Here is a 17,233-nt window from a genome sequence, read left to right as displayed (position 1 = left end):
TATACATACAGTATTCTGTCTGCTTGTATGCCTGCAGGCCAGAAGAGGGCACCAGACCTCATTACAGATGGTTGTGAGCCACCATGTGGTTGCTGGGAATTGAACTCAGAACCTTTGGAAGAGCAGGCAATGCTCTTAACTGCTGAGCCATCTCTCCAGCCCCTGTTTCTCTTTTTAAAAAGGATTTTTGGCTAGGCGGTGGTGGCACACACCTTTAATCCCAGCACTTGGGAGGCAGAGGCAGGCGGATCTCTGTGAGTTCAAGGCCAGCCTGGTGTACTTAACAAGTTCCAGAACAGCCAGAGTTGTTACACAGAAAAACCCTGTCTCGAAAAGGAAGGAAGGAAGGAAGGAAGGAAGGAAGGAAGGAAGGAAGGAAGGAAGGAAGGAAGGAAGGAAGGAAAGAAGTTTTATTCCTTAACTGGTAGCCCTGTGGAAATAGCTCAAATGGCTCAGTGGATAAAATGCTTGTCACAAAAACGGACCTGACTTTGAACCCCCAGAGCCCAGTAGAGCTGAGCACAGTAGGGCATCTGTAATCGCAGCACTCCTAAGGTTGGAGGATCTTGGGGAGCCCATGGCCCAGCAAGCCTGATATACACAGCAGTAAAGACTAGGGAATCTAGGGGCTGGAGAGATGGCTCAGAGGTTAAGAGCATTGCCTGCTCTTCCAAAGGTCCTGAGTTCAATTCCCAGCAACCACATGGTGGCTCACAACCATCTGTAATGAGGTCTGGTGCCCTCTTCTGGCCTGCAGGCAGACACACAAACAGAATATTGTATACATAATAATAATAAAAAAAAGACTAGGGATCTATTTGAAACAAGGCAGAGGGTGAGACCAACACTTGCAGGGGTCTGTCCTCTGACCACTACATGTGTGAAGTGGCCTGCATACACCGGACCTCCACACACACACACACACACACACACACACGCACGCACGCACGCAGATAAAAAGAATGAAACGGTGGACAAGGTAAGGTGGCACCTTGAGGAGGTGGAGGCAGGGGGACCAGGAGTTCATTCTCATCTACACAGCAAATTCTAGGTCACCCTTGGCTACTGAGACGCAGTAAAGTAAGAATAATACAAGACAGAAACGGTTAAGGAACTCTGCATGGGGGTGGACTAGTAGCCAGGAGTGGCCAGGCCGAGGGAAAGCGGTCAACAGCCTCCATGTGGCAGGCATTTGTGGTGAATCGCACATGGATAAAAATCCCTGGAGTCAACAAGAAATTGACAGCAGATGTCACCTACTGGGGGATGAGAACTCACACAGTGGAGGGCAGGGCTGAAGGAAATTTTCACATAGGATTTTTTCATATAGTTTTTGATGTCTGAACCATGAAATTGTATTTATTCAAAAATTTAAATTAAGCATGAAAATGAAATAAAATGAAGACACTGAGGAAACCATGTGCCCATATGAACACACTTGGGAATGCTAGAGAAGGGTCTAGAAGCATTCATATAGCCAATCATCGAGGCTCCTTTGGGACACGGGGCTGGGGGTGGGCGGAGGAGAGACTTTACATTTTCCTGACAATTTCTAGGTTAATAAGATATTTCACTAAAGAATGTGCTTGCAGAGTGCTTGGCTGATTCCAACCAGATGAAAGCGAAGAAAACACAGCAATAATAAAATTAAGAGGCAACAGATTAAAGCAAATAACTGGCACACAAGAACTGACACTTTCCTTTCTTCTCCCTCCCCCTCACCTATCTTTGTCTCTTCAAATGCAGTTCTTAAAGACCTATGCATTTGCCAGGCATGTTGGTACATGCCCTCAATCCCAGCACTCAGAAGGCAGGTGGATCTCTGTGAGTTCAAAGCCAGCCAGAGCTACACGATAAGTCCTGTCTCAAAAAAAATGGGTTTCACTGTGGCTTTGGAGCCTGTCCTGGAACTAGCTCTTATAGACCAGGCTGGCCTCGAACTCACAGAGATCCACCTGTCTCTGCCTCTCAAAAGAGTTTTTAATTGAATTAATCAATCAATGAATTGATTTATTGCCTCTAGAGCTTTTCATGGGTAAGCTCTTGGCAAGCACTTACCCACCGAACAACATCCCCAGGCCTCTTTTTATTTTTATTTTCAGGCATTGGTCTCTGTAAGTAATTCAGGCTGGCCTTGAACTCACTGTGTGTAGCCCAGGTTAGACCAGACTTCTGATTCTCCTGCCTCAACTTCCTGAGTAACCGGGATTTCACCTATGGACTCCAGGTTTGGCAAGTTCGGGAACATATCCGACACTCCCACATTCTGAGCACCATGATGCAGCCCAGACTGAACCTCACAGCCAGCATCCCAAGTGCTAGGAGCTTGTAGCAGAGAATCTCAAGGCTGGGGAAGGGAGCCCAGGTAAAACGCTTGCTGTGTAAGCAAGCAGACCCAGGTTTAAATCCCCTGAGCCTATAAGAAGCCAGGCATGGTAGCACATGTCTACAGCCCGGTGCTTCTCCAGCAATGTGGAAGTGGAGACGAAGGGTCAGGGGAAGCCCAAAGGCCAACTAGCCTGCTGTTCACAGCAGCAACACACACACACACACACACACACACACACACACACACACACACACGCGCGCGCGCGCGCGCGCTCTTGGGTAAGAAGGACTCGGAGGACTGACACCCAAGGTCGTCCTCTGACTTCCACATGTTCACCACATATCCACATCACATTCACACAAATGGGCACGTATTACACACAACCACACATGCATACGCGCATACACGCAAATATAATGAGATAGAACGTGACTAAGGAAGACATACAATCTCAGGTTTCCCGAGACACACACACACACACACACACACACACACACACACGGAGGGACACACACTCCCACACATGAACATAAATACACCGAACACAAAGGCAGCCTAAAATGGCATAAGTAAGCTCCAGCTTCCTGCTACAACGCTTTCCCCATGGCCTGAGATGGAGACGGCACTTCTCTCGTTTTGATACAAACACCACACATTCTGAATACTTAGATCATAGCCCCTTTTGACTGTGAAGGTCGGTCAATGGTTCCAAGTGCACTAGTCCTTGGTTTGTTTGCTTGTCTTTGAGCTGGGGCCTCATGTAGCCCAGGCTGGTCCCAAACTCACCAGTAGCTGAGGATGACCTTGAACTCCTGACTCTCTCGCCCCCATCTCCAAGCATACCACTACATCCAGTTATGTGGTGCTGGGAACCGAACCCAGAGTTTTGTGCATGCTAGGCAGGCACTCTACCACCCGTCTTGAAATTACAAGGATCATTAGACACAAAAGTATGATCGGAGTCCTTCCTCATTAAAAAATAAATCACAGATTAAGCTGGACGTGGGTGGTGAACACCTATAATCCCAGCACGTGGTGTTGCAGCCTGGGCTACAGTCTCAAGAAAAAGGAAGTGGGCTGAGATCGCTCAGTGGGTAAACCACCTGATTTCCAGATTCTTGGTGAAGGAGAGAACTGACTTTTGAAGGTTCTTTTCTGACCTCCACATGTGTGGCATACACATATCATATGCAGACATACATGATAGTAAAAAATGTTTTTTAAAAATAAAAAGGGTGGCCGGGCGATGGTGGCGCACGCCTTTAATCCCAGCACTCGGGAGGCAGAGGCAGGCGGATCTCTGTGAGTTCGAGACCAGCCAGGTCTACAGAGCTAGTTCCAGGACAGGGTCCAAAGCCACAGATAAACCCTGTCTCAAAAAACCAAAAAATAAAAAAATAAAAAGGGTGGAGGGATAAAAGTCTGTATATTATAGTATATAAATTATACCATTTTCCAAAAAGCCATTAAAGTTAAAAAATGAGAGGAGCTGGAGGCATGGCTCAGTGGTAGAGGAACCCCTGCCTAGAACCCCCAGTGAGGGGCTGGGGGCATGGCTCAGTGGTAGAGCCCCTGCCTAGAATCCCCCAGTGACAGACTGGGGGTGTGGCTTGGCTACTCAGGGCAGCTGCTTTCCCAGAGGAGCAGAATTCAGTTCCTAGCACTTATATCAGGTGGCTCAACAATCAGCAGGAGTTGAAGTGGTGCTTGCCTTTTTTTTTTTTTTTTTTTTTTTTATTCTGGCACTCTGGAGGCAAAGGCTGGTAGATCTCTGTGCATGTAGGGCCAACTTGGTCTACATTTTGAGTTTCAGGCCATCTGAAGCTACATAGTAAAACACTGTATCAAAAAAGAAAGAAAGCAAGAAAAGAAAATGGAAGGAATGGAAGGAAGGAGGGAGAGGTTGTCTTCCAAAGGTCCCCAGTCTCCAGCCACACCACAGCCTGCGGCCACAAGATCTCACCCCATCATCCTTGTTCTCACTTGGATCCCCCATGCTCCCTTTCCAACTCCCGGTTTCAGAAACTGAAGCCCAGAATAAACCTGCAAGAGGCAGAATTTGAACTCAGCACCATAGGACCAGAGGCCCAAATGTTTCACCACATTTTCTATGTTTGGATGTGACCCGTGCCTTGGTCATACGGTGGTGGGACAGAGACTTGAACCCCAGAGTACACAATGCAGGAACATGGACTTGACTCTTGCCCTTGACGATACCGTTTTAGTGGCAGAAAGCCCTGCACCGGAAGGGCTTGGTGAGGCATCGTTTGGGATGTGGCTGGGCAGCCGCAAGGCCTACAGTGAACGTTCCACTTGTCCCCTTGGGTGGCAGGAGAGCAGGGGCCTATACAGCTAAGCCAGACCAGCTGGCCAGGCCTCTGAGGGCTCGCAAGCTGGGACTTGCTGCTCTACCATCTGGTCCCTCAACCAGAAAGGACAGCTGGTCAGGAGGCTCTGAGAGAGGCCTCTGGGTCATGTGGCCTGGGAGGGGACATTTCTGCTGCAGTGGCTGATGAGGTCAAAAGAGGATAATGGATCTTTTTGCTTGCTTTTTTTTTTTTTTAATACAGGTTCTCATTATGTAGCCCAGGCTGGTCTGAAACTCACTAAGCCCAGGGTGGGTTCCAACTCCTGGCAACCCTCATTCCTCAGCCTTCCAAGTGCTAAGATTACAGGTGTGAGCCTCCATGCCTGGCAGAGATGGAACATTCAAAGAGGCAGAGCAGAGCAGAGTGGAGGGCGGGACCGACAGACACACGCATACACACACAGTCACACGCGCGTGCGCACACACACGCACATGCATACACACACGCATACACACACACACGCATACACACACACACGCATACACACACACACACACACACACACACACACACACACACACGACACAGAAAGAGAAGAGAAGGAGAGCTGCCCCAGCACTCATGCCAGTCCGGATGGTGCCCCTGGCCCTCCCTCCTTCAGAGGCCCTGTGCTCAGCTCCCAGGCAAGCCCCAGGGAACTGTGGGGCCTTGGGAGGTACCCCCTCCAAAACCTCTGAGGTCCAGCTGGGCTCCATCTGGAGGCCAGAGCCTACTGGGTCACTCTTGTCTCGAGCTCCCCCTGCTGGGGAAAGCACGGGAGTCCTCGTCCAGCCCTTTCCCTAGTCCACTCTATCCCGGCTTCAGCCTCTCCTGTTCCCATCACATAGTCTGCTGGGCTGGGAGGAAGTAATTCCCACATGGGGCGGTGGGAGATGACCCTGCTGAAGCCGGAAGTTGTGGGTCTTTTCTACAACCCTCCCTCTTTCCCTTCCTTTCTCTTAGACAGGATCTTATTGTGTATCCCCCGTTGGAACTCACTTTCTAGACCAGGCTAGCCTTGAAATCACCTGCCTCGCCTTCCGAGAGCGGGATTAAATGTGTGTGCCAACACATCTGGCCTGGCTCTAATTTTGTTCTGCTTTGGTGTTGTTTGAGACAGGGTCTCATAGAGCCCAGGCTGGGCTCCAACTCCCTAGGTAACCAAGGATGACCTTGGGTCCTGATGTGCCTGCTTCTGCTGTGTTGGGAATGCAAGCGTGTGCCACCACCCTCCACAGATCACACCACAACACGCATGGACAACAAGAGGGGCCTGAGGCACTTGCTAGTTAACAAAGATCCACAAATGCTGATTCCCGCCCACCATCGCTTCCCAGCCATCCGGATGGAGGAGAGAACGAGTGCGGTGATGCTGGGGTTGGCTGGGATTCAGGATATGGTTCTGCCGCTGGGAGGGAGCATCGTTAGCAGAAGCACTTGGGCATAAAATTGGCAAGATCCACCGAGCTGGGAGTGTCTAGGTTTAGCGCCATATGCCACCTCTAAACATATTTATGAAAAGTCACATGAGGAAGGGGAGATATCCCCAAGGGGAGTCTGAGCAGAAACATGTGAAGCTATTGTAACCAAAGAATATATCCAAAGTAAAGCTGGGGGGAGGGCAGCTAAACCATCGTCTTTCTTCTTTTCTTGTTTTTTTGTTTTTGCAACTGGATGTCATGTAGCCTGGGCCAGTCTTAAACTTGTAGGGGTTCTTCTGCCTCAGTCTCCCCAGAGCTAGGGTGTGTGCCATGACACCTGGCTCTTCCGATGCTTCTGTTCTTTGAGGCAGGGTCTCACTGAGCAGCCGCCCTCTGTCTCACTCTGTAGCTAAGGATGACCTTGCATTTTCTTCCCACCTCCCAAGTGCTGGGATTACAAGTGCGCCTGCCACACCTGGCTCTTTTTTGTGTGTGAATTTCATGTACCCCGGGCTGGCTTGAAACTCACTGCGTAGCTGAGATGCCCTTGATCTCCTGCCTTCCTGCCCCCACCTCCCAAATCCCCGGATTAGGGGTGTGGGCCACCAAAAGAACTCCCAACAAATTTGAATCTCAGCTCTGCAGGGGCCACCAGTCTGAGGGTCCCTTGGGAATTAGATCTTTTCATCATCACAGTGAGGAGGAGGTGGGACCGTCAGGATGTCCATTTTAGTAAAGGAGAAACTGAGGCAAAAAGAGATGAGTAATACCCTTAGATGATCCTGCCAGTAAGTCTCAGAATTAGCAGGCTCCAGGCAGCTGGGATCCAGACACCACCCTCCTGACAGTGATGTTCCTGATCCACTGTCAACAACTGGGCTAGCACCAGGGTCCTTCCACTGCACGAAGGTGACTGAGCACAGCTGTTTCCCCACAGTCCCTCAGCAAAAGAGCAGCAGGACTAGGATTCAAGCCCAGGTGTGGTGGGACACTCTATGATCTCCACACTTGGGAGAATGATGCAGGAGGATTGCCTGAAGTTCAGTCCTGCCTGGCTAGATAGTGAGACCCTGCTTAAAACCAAATAAACTAACAAAATCCAAACCAATGACTAGGCATGGTCCTGAATGGCCGCCTGTGGCTGTGTGGCCTTGGGCTGGCCAGGGAGCCCATCTGGGCCATAGATTTCCCTTACAGGACTGCGACGGATCCGGGATTATAGTGTGTGGTAGAGAACATTTGTTAGCAGTTCTCAAGATGTGGCCCGAGGACCCCTGAGACCTTTTCAAGGCTTGCTGCAAGCCATTTTTACAGAAATACTAAGGTGTTGTGCTGAGGAAATGGCTCAGCTGGTAGAATACTGGGTTTAATTTCAGCATCACATAAGTGAAGTGTGGTGGCTCATGCCTGTAATCTCAGCACTTGGGAGGTAGAGAGTGGAGGATTAGACATCAAGGCTATCCTCAGATGTACTGTGGGTTCAAAACCAGCCTAGGCTACATGAGACTCTCTCTCTCTCTCTCCTCTCTCTCTCTCTCTGTCTACTTACCTAACTACCAATCTATCCATCCATCTACCCACCCACAGGATCAATTTCTTTCTTTCTTTCTTTCTATCTATCTATCTATCTATCTATCTATCTATCTATCTTTTTTCACCTTCCTACCTATATAGCTACCTCTTGTCTATAACAAGAGCTAGTTCCAGGACAGGCTCCAAAGCTACAGAGAAACCCTGTCTTGAAAAACCAAAAATAAATAAATAAATAAATAAATAAATAAATAAATAAATAAACCAGCTTCTCACATTAAGCATTTTTTGTGTGTACACGGTCGTGTGTGCACATGCATGGGTGCTCGTCCATGCGTGTTCATGTGGAGGGCAGAGGATGACTTCAGGGATCTCTTCCTCAATCACTCTCCACTTGATTTGTTTGGGACAGGGTCTCTCTGTAAATCTGGAACTTACAGTCATGAGACTGGCTGGCCAGCACACCACAGGGAGACGCCTGCTTTCACCTTCCCACCGCTGGGATTACGGCTGTGCCTAGCTGTCTTACGTGGTTTAGATCAAATATGGATTCTTGAGCAGCAGGATTTGCTGAGTCATTTTCTCAGTCCCCTGTTTGTGTGTAAGGAAAACCTATTTACCTGTGCATACACCCTTTCTTCTTCCTCATTTAGTGTGGGTGAGTGTGTGTGTGTGTGTGTGCGTGTACATGTGTGTGTGTGTGTGTACAACTTTATGGGAGTCGGTTCTACCATGTGGGTCCCAGGGATCAAACTCAGAGTTGTTAGGCTTGGCAGTAAGAGCCGTTTTCTGCTGAGCCATCTCACCAGCTCCACACTGTTCTCTATAAAAGAGGGCTATTAAGGACAATTTGTGATGGATTTAATATTCATTTCAAAAGAATCAATAAATATTGGAATTTTTCACTTTTCATATGGTAAAGAGTGACAAGCCTGAATGACATAAACAAAGCCTTTTTAAAATCAGTCGGTATACTTAAATAATTATGTTTTTATTACCAGGTTTTTTTCTTTTTTGTTTGTACTGAGAATGGACCTCAGGGCTTTGAATGTTTCAAGCAAGCACTCTACCACTGAGCCACACTCCAGCCCTCACTGGGGGATTCTAGGCAGGGGCTCTACCACTGGAGCCACACCCCAGCCCCTCACTGGGGGATTCTAGGCAGGGGCTCTACCACTGAGCCACACCCCAGCCCCTCACTGGGGAATTCTAGGCAGGGGCTCTACCACTGAGCCATATCCCCAGCCCCTCACTGGGGGATTCTAGGCAGGGGCTCTACCACTGAGCCACATCCCAGGCAGTTTTGATTTTTATACTTTTGGTTGTGAGCCTAGCCTTTAACGGCTGAGCCATTTCTCCAGCCCGGCAGTTTTCATTTTTTATTTTTACTTATTATTAATAATTAATTAATTAATTTTTGGCTCTAACTTCGTTGTTGATTTGAGACAGGGTCTCCTGTATCCCAGTTTAGTCAGGAACTGACTGAGGCCAACCATGGCTTTGAGCTTTTGGTCACCATATTCCCATGTCTAGAGTGCTGGGATTACAGGCCTGTGTGACAAACACTCTGGTTTATGCAGGTCTGGGGATCGACTCCAGTCTAGCACTTCTACCAACTGAGCTACATTCTCAGTTTACGTGCTTTTAAAAATGTATTTATTTAATTTGCCACCTACCATGTTGATCACTTTACAAGAAAAACCTTGCCAGAATTCCATCCAAGGAACACTGAAGACTCAAGGGATCCGGGTTCGAATCCAGCCCCTAGCATTTGCTCCCCAAGTGAGAAAATGTACTTTCCAGTCTCAGATTAGTATCAACCAATCAAGCTCCACCCTGCCAATCAAACTCCACCCCTACCAATCAAGCCCCATCCCTGCCAGTTAAGCTCCACCCCTGGATTTAAAAACAGAAGCCATTCTATTTCAAGAGCTGAGCAGTGGGGCCTACATCCACACCTACAGGCCACACAGCCTTTAAGGCCTGAACACCAGTCAGCTGCTGAGCTAGAAGCAAGGCTTAAGCAGGCACAGGAATGCTCTCTAAGGACTTTTGTTTGGTAACGTAGAAACTGGCCACCGTGCAGTTTTTTGTACCTCAGTTTTCTCATTGGTAACAGAGTTCTATTTCCTAAGACTGCTGCAGGGGTGAACGCTGAGCTCAGGAACCGGAAGAGAAAGTACTCGTGGGTGCACGGATGCTCTGGGTAGAGCTGTGCTCCTACTTCTTTCTGAACCCTTTTCTTCACACAGAAAATATCAAATCCCAAGAAACTGTCTGTTTGCTTATTTACAATACAGATTCCCTCTATCTCCGTGAACCCTCGGTCCTAAGGTGAGGGCTGCTCCCAACACTCTCCTAGCGGGACAGCCTGAGGTTGAAACACCCCAGAGGGTCGTTTCAGCCCCAGGGACCCCACCCCCACCCCGCCCACCCTCGCCAACCAGGTCAGCCAGTCCATCATACCTGTAACTTCTTGAGCTGGCTGTTGACGGTGGCCAGGTCCCCTCCAGGGTCCACGTCTTGTAGCTGGCTCTCCATGTGAAGCAGCCTCTTGTCCAGCTCGGCAAAGCTCTGCACTAGCTGGTCCGCCTTGCTGGCCTCGAAGAGCTGGCGCGCCTTGGCCTGTGTGGTACTCTCCAGCTCCGCCCAGCACTGCCGGATCTCACCCAGTTTCTTGCGAACGGAGGCTGCCAGCTCGGGTTTCTCCTGCATCAGTTGCTGGCCCTCCTGGCCGGAGGGGTGGAAGGTCGGAGACAGAAGGAAGAGGACCAGTGATGGAAACAGACAAAGAGACACAGGACCCATGGAGAGACACAGGGAGAGAGACAAAGGCAGGGAGTTAGAGACAGAGCAGACACGACAGAGATGGGACCAGGGAAGACCGGCAAGAGACAGACAGGTTGATGTGGGGAGACAAAGAGAGCCCAGCAAATACGGGAAGGAAATAGGGAGGGACAGATAGATGGCCATAGAGTGATGATCGAGGATATATATGCACACAGTAGGACCACGAGGAAAGGACAGAAGAAAGATGAAGGTGAAAAGGAGAAAGGGAAAGAGGGAGAGGGGATGGAGAAGGAGAAAAAGGGGAGGGGGCAGGAAAGAGAAGGGAGGGGAGAGGGGGAGAGGGAGAGGCAGGGAGAGAATGAACTTCCATTAAGCTCAAGGTCCAGAAGACTGGCTTTGCTACACACTGCCCTTTAAGGGTTCCCTATGACACCCCCCCCCCGTCTCTCTGTGTGTGTGTCTCTCTCTTTTTGAGATAGGGTTTCGCTGTAGTTTTAGAGCCTGTCTTGGAACTAGCTCTTGTAGAACAGGCTAGCCTCAAACTCCCCTGTGATCTCTTAAGAGCATAAAGTGGTGCACACCTTTAATCCTAGCACTCAGGAGGCAAGGGTAGGCGGATTTCTGTGAGTTCAAGATCAGCCTGGTCTACAAGACCTAGTTCCAGGACAGAAATCCTGTCTCAAGGGGGAAAAAAAGCATAAAGTGAACCTGAGTGTTTCTGTTTGATTAGAAAACTGGGGATGCCCTGGGTTGCAGTTCTAAGGGTTCAACCAGAATAAAGGAAATAAGGGGGTGTAGGGAGTTGATACCTAAAGTAAGTACCTGTCTAGGCCCTTCCAAAACTGAAGTCAACTGCCTTGGTGGCCCAGAGCTACATTTATGACAAGTTAACAATAACAGGAACATATTTTTATTCTCTGCATTTGGAAGACAGAGGCAGGAGGATCTTTGTGGGTTTGAGGCTAGCCTGGTCTACAAAGAGAGTTCCGAGCTAGCCAAGGTGACATAATAACACATTGTCAAAAAAAAAAAAAAAAAAAAAAAAAGAGTAAAGCAGGCGTGGTGGCACACACCTTTAATCCCAGCACTCTGGAGGTCAAGGCAGTGGATCTCTGTGTGTTCAAGGCTAGCCTGATCTACCCAGTGAGCTCTGGGACAGCCAGGGCTACACACACACACACACACACACACACACACACACACACAAAACCTGTCTTGAAAAACCAATAAATAACAATAGTAATAATAAAAGAAGAAATAAAAATAATGATACCAAACCAGGCATGGTGCTCACACCTATAATCCTACTAACACTTGAGAAACAGAGGCAGGGGAATCTTTAGATGTTTGAGGTCAGATGGTCTATACACTGAGGCTCTGTCTCAACAAATCAAATAATAAAAATAGATAAACAAAATAAAAAGAAAGCCAAGTGTGGTGGTGTCTGCCTGTTTTCCCAGCACTTGGGAGGTGGAGGCAGGAGGGCCAAGAGTTCAAGGTCATCTTCAGCCACCTAGAGAGTTTAAGGCCAGCCTGGGCTACATGAGACTCTGCCTCAAAATAAATAGTAAAATAAAGAAAATTTAAAGGGCTGGGATTGTGGGTCAGTGGTAGAGTACTAGCCTAGTAGGTACAAGGTCCTGAGTTCCAGTTCCAGTAATAAACAATAATAATATAATAACAAAAAGGGAAGAGGAAAGCTGAAAGCTGGCCCTGATGTAGCTAGGTGGGAGAGCATCTGCCTAGCATGTATCAGGTCCTGAGTTGGATTTGCAGAACCAGGAAAAATAAAACCCACAAATCAATGATACCATAATAACGGGTGCCTGGTGGTCCAACATACTGTATGTCCTCAAACCCACAGAGGTGGCTACACCTGTTTGCTTGCTTTTACTCAAAAGGGTAAATGGAAGTTGGCTGTGGTGATGGAAGACTGTGATCCCACACTGAGGAGCCTCAGACAGGAAGGTCTTGGATTGAAGGCCAGCCTGGGCTACATAGCAAGACCATATCTCAAACAGCAAGCAAAAAGAGAATCTGGGGCAGGGGAGAAGAAACCTAGGGTCTAGGAGGCCAACTTAGTTCTCTAAGATCTCACAGTTGGTTACACACCCTGGAGCTAGGGCTGAAAAAAATCCAAATTTTACTATAACCCAAGGTTTCCCCAGTTCATGTCTAGGGCGTCCCTCCATATTAAATGGCCTAAGTGATGGGAACGGGAGTGTGGCAGCGTTCATAAGGTGGGAGAAATGTTGATAAACAGGAGGCCCTGAGCAGCAATGGGAAGAGATGACGACCCCCGTCAGACGAGCAAACTGAGGCTCAAGGTTACAATAATGACTCCAGACCACAGACTTGATACAGGTCTGAGCCAGCTGAGGGATGCCAGCCCAGAAGGGTGACAGTGGAGACATCAGCAGTGAGGATGTGTCTTCCGAAGGGCAGGGGGCTTCATCTTCCTCACCCTCTCTATCTTCTCCAGCCACTCCTTATTCTGAGCCAGCTCAGCCATGAACGCCTGGTGCCGGAGCCATCGCTTGTGCAGCTTGTGGCCGTCTTCCCGGGTGCCATCGCGAGCCGTCAGCATTTTCTCATGAATCCAGCCATCCAGCTGTGCAGGGCAGAGAGGGGGCTCAGGAGGTTCCTCTCCCCATCTGTCACAGCCTCACAATACCCCTCGAAAGAATCCCCAGGGTGCGTTCTCAGCCGAGCAGAGTGGGGCCGAGGAGGGGAATCTATGCAAATAAGACTGACTGGAGAGGACCCTCGGGCCCTTTCTTGGATAAAGGATGCCTATGTGGTCCCCCAGTACCAGATCCCGGGGCTCTGCCAGCCTCGGCTACATACAAGAAACCACAGTGGGATGCCTGGCTTCACCACCCTCCTTCTTAAACAACCTCTGCAGTCAGACCAACCTCCAGCCCCAGTCCCAGCCACAGCAAGACCGAGACCCCGGGATGGTGGGACAGCTCAGTGGGTAAAGGCACTGCCAAGCTTGAAGACCTGAGTTCAGCCCCTGGGACCCACATGGTGGAAGGAGAGGACTGACCTCTGACCCTCTCATGCACACTATGGCGAGGACACCCAAAGGCGTATCCACGTGTAAGATGAGTAGGTAAATGCAATAAAAATCAGATTTTTAAAAGGATAAAAAGCCGTGATCCCCTAATAAGGACCAAACCCTCAACTCTATGGGGGGGGGGTGTGCATGCTTGCCATCCCAGCATTGGGCAGGCTGGGAGAGGAGGAGATTGGGTTTGTGGCCAGCCTGAGCTACATAGCAAGACCCTGTTGGTTCCATTTTTTAAAAAAACCTTAACCTACTCCACAGGTTGAATAAACCCAAACCTAGCCTCAGCACCCCACGGTCAGATCAACACCCCCCAAACAACCTTATGACTATTTTCATGTTTAGCGTCCTGATAATTAGGCCTCCAAGCTAGAGGAAATCCATCCCCTGGACCCAGAAATTCTAAAGAAACCTAAATCCAGCACTTGTGCCGAAGACCACAGTTACCCCAAATCATGACCAGCCAACGCCCAAAATGTGAACTTGGACCAAATCTACCCCCAAAATGTAAGATTCCCAATGTGGCTCAGACCAAACCCCCTGATCCAGTCCCCCCCCCCCCCAGCTAAAGTCATCCAAGAAGCAAACAGCAAGAATATTCTCATTGCTCCCCACGGCAACAAACTGGCTGTTTTCTGAGACCCCTCCTCCACAAGAGCGAGGGCTGAGCCGAGGAGCAGAGCCATTGCTTGCTCAGCACGAAAAAGTAAGTTCTGGAATCCGGCTCCATCTCCAGCACTCGGGGAGGGGGAGAGTGCTTATTAAAAAAGACTTGTTCCTGAAGGCACAATCTCCTCCCCGACCAAAGCCTGAACCTGGGACAGTTTGCTCCTCCCTCCTCCAGTCACAAGATCCTCCTCCTCCCTCCTGGTAAAAAAAAAAAAAAAAAAAAAAAAAAAAAAAAAAAAAAACCGGTAAAAAAAAAAAAAAAAAAAAAAAAAAAAAAAAAAAAAAAGCCGGACTCTGCTGGTTCGGGAGGCAAGCACTGTCATATTCAAGGACAAATCCCTAACCGGCCAAACCCCACCCCACCCCACGTCCCCAGAGCGTGTGCTCTTCAGGGGACCAGGACAGCTTCTCAAGTGCACACACTCGCAAAGTCAAACGCCGAATCCCCCAATTCCCTACGCAAGGATGAACACGCAACCGGAGTCCTACAGTGAAGGCAAACCCCTGACGGAGGTGATCCGCGTTCTCTAGGTAAAGCCCTCTAAAAGGAATTGCCCCCTCTCGTTACGCAGTGCAAGACTAGACTCTCTCCACAACCAAGAGGGAGCCTCTCCGAAAGTCAGAGCCCCTCGGACTCAGGTCACATCTAATACCTCATCTCCCTATGCAGAGCCCCCCCACAAAGTGATTCACCCTATCATCCGAGACCGCTACGGACTCCGCAAGAACCGAAGACTCAAAACCCTAAAAATCTGGGAATCCCTCAAGACCAAGGCAAATTTGATCCCCTCGTAGGGAGGTTGGGACCCCCTGCTTCGCCCATACATCAAATGCAGGATAGCCTAGGCTAGCCCCCCTTCCCTGGCCCCTCTCGCTGCGGCTCCAGCACCGCGGACAGTTCCCGGGCTCGTCCCTCACCCCTTCCCCCACTCCAGGGCGAGGGTCCAGGCCCGCCCCCGTGCCGCCCCCGCCCCTCCCTCCCGCGGGCCAGGCAGGCGAGCACGCGCACGAGCCCCCTCCCCCGCGCGTGTCCGCGGGGGCGCGCGCCGGCCCCCTCCCCCTCTCTCTTCTCCTTCCCTCTGGCGCCCCCGAGACCTGCGGCGGCGGCGGCGTTGGAGGAGCGTCTCTGCGGCGGGCGGACAGACACTCGCCCCTCCACTGCGACGGCGGCGGCGACGGCGGCAGCGGCAACGGCTGAAGCTCCGGCGGGCGCGCGCCCCCTCCCTCGCCCCCGCGCCGCGGCCACGCGCCCGCCCGCGCGCGCCCCCTACCTGCCTCCAGGCCCGCCTTCTTTGCGGGGGGCCCAAGTCTGGGGGGCGGTGAAGAATCACCACCTTCTCTGAGCTTCCAGGCCGGGGACCTTGCGATTCATCTTAGGTCATTGCTACTGAGTCCAGAATAGTCTAACGACAGGAGACAGGACCATTCCTAATGGCAGGAGGAGGGGGTCGGGGTCCCCAGTTCCTTCAACTACGTGAGCGTGGTAAGGGGGGGTAGAAGGTCTCCTGAACCATCATTAACCCGAAGAGGCGCTGGTTTCTGACTACCATACGAGGGTAGGAGTTAGGGCAGGAGCGGCCTGCAACATCTGTGTTGTTGTCCAGAACCAGCTCCAGTGAGAAGATGGGCCAACAGGGACCGTTGCTAATAGAGCTCTCTCAATTATGGGGAGAAGGTTTGTGGAGACTAATCTGCCATGGGTGTTCAATATGCAGAGTCAAACCTTATCTTTAATGGGGGTAAAAGGAAGGCAAGGACTTGGTTCCTGAACCCTCTGGAAGAAACGGGTACCAGTACATCATGGAGGTAGAGTCTAGCCCTGGGTCACACTGACGGGGAGCTTGGGGGCAGGACATCTCTGGGAATTAAGAGAATGTTTCTGAACCATCCATGGGGTGGTCTGGGTCTATAAGAGTTCCTTTGGAATACAAGGCAAGGAGTATTTCAATGCAGAATGGAGTCTGGCCATCTTTTATCAGCTGTGATCACCACGGCATTCAGAAGGGATTGATTCTTAGTACTTAAGGGACTGGGGATATAGCTCACGTAGCCCGATCCCTTGCCTAGAGCTCCTGGAGTCCGGTCCCCAGCACCATAACTAACTAAACTAAGTAAACATGAAGGCTAAATTCCGGCCATCTGTGATTGAAGGAGTGCTCCCGGCCACCGGTCCATCCTCACCCCACCCCCACCTCAGTCTCCTGCCTTCACACATCTCTAGAGAAAGGTGAGATCAGCGCTCCTTCCCTAGGAACTGTAGGCGCGAACTCAGCCGTTGCCAGGGGAGCCCAGGGCCCCTTCTGTCTCCCAGGAGCTCACGTGGGTAGACGGGGAGCTTGGGGCATGCGCTCTGGCACAGAACTCGGCACACCTCCTGGTGGCACAGAGGGAGTACGGTTCCTCGACCCCCTTAGACGGGGCGTCCCAGCCCTGCCCCCGACCAGAGAGCAAGTCTCTCTGTGCTGTCCTAGCTCAGCTGGAGGACCTACCTCATGACAATCTCTAAGGAAGTGCTGCAGCACAAGCTGGTCCAGTAGCTTCTGCATCCACTGCTGGGCCCTCAGCTGGTTTTCTTGGCTCCTGGGGAAAAGGCAAGGGCTGAAGAGAGGCCCAGGCATAGAAATAGGGTGCTAACAAGAGCGATGTGAGGGCGTCAGCTGAATAGAAGCAGGGGAAAGAGAAGGATCCAGAAACATTGGAAGGACAGGGCTCCAGAGAAGGGAGAGAGAAGAAAGGAAACTGGAGGAGGGAGGAGGGAGGGGTAAGGGGTAGAAAAGGAGAGAGAAGAGCACAGACATAGCAACACTAACAACACATGCACAACACACACAACACACAACACACGACACACACGACACACACAACATAAACACATAACACACACATACACAACACACGCAACACACTCACACCACACACACCACACACACGACACACACAACATAAACACATAACACACAACACACACATACACAACACACGCAACACACTCACACGACACACACAACACACGCAACACACTCACACCACACACATACCACACACATGACACACAACATAAACACATAACACACAG

At 50.3% G+C, this 17,233-nt stretch overlaps 1 protein-coding gene across 1 annotated transcript in view; it reads right to left on the bottom strand.

Annotated features, from left to right (window-relative positions):
• Sptbn4 (spectrin beta, non-erythrocytic 4) overlaps positions 1–17,233 on the bottom strand; it is an 88,372-nt gene that overhangs the window by 22,055 nt on the left and 49,084 nt on the right. The window contains exons 18-20 of the mRNA XM_050129032.1: positions 16,647–16,737; positions 12,883–13,029; positions 10,095–10,358 (exon numbers count right to left, since the gene is read on the bottom strand). Of these exons, the coding sequence (XP_049984989.1) occupies positions 10,095–10,358; positions 12,883–13,029; positions 16,647–16,737 (502 nt within the window). The remainder of the gene's footprint in view (positions 1–10,094; positions 10,359–12,882; positions 13,030–16,646; positions 16,738–17,233) is intronic.

Source organism: Alexandromys fortis, unplaced genomic scaffold (assembly GCF_014885135.2).
Source record: "Alexandromys fortis isolate MF-2015 unplaced genomic scaffold, M_Fortis_MF-2015_v1.1 scaffold_293, whole genome shotgun sequence".
NCBI classification, from domain to species: Eukaryota; Metazoa; Chordata; class Mammalia; order Rodentia; family Cricetidae; genus Alexandromys; species Alexandromys fortis.
The sequence above is the reverse complement of the archived record's forward strand: the minus strand, read 5'-3'. Positions and strand labels throughout refer to the sequence as shown.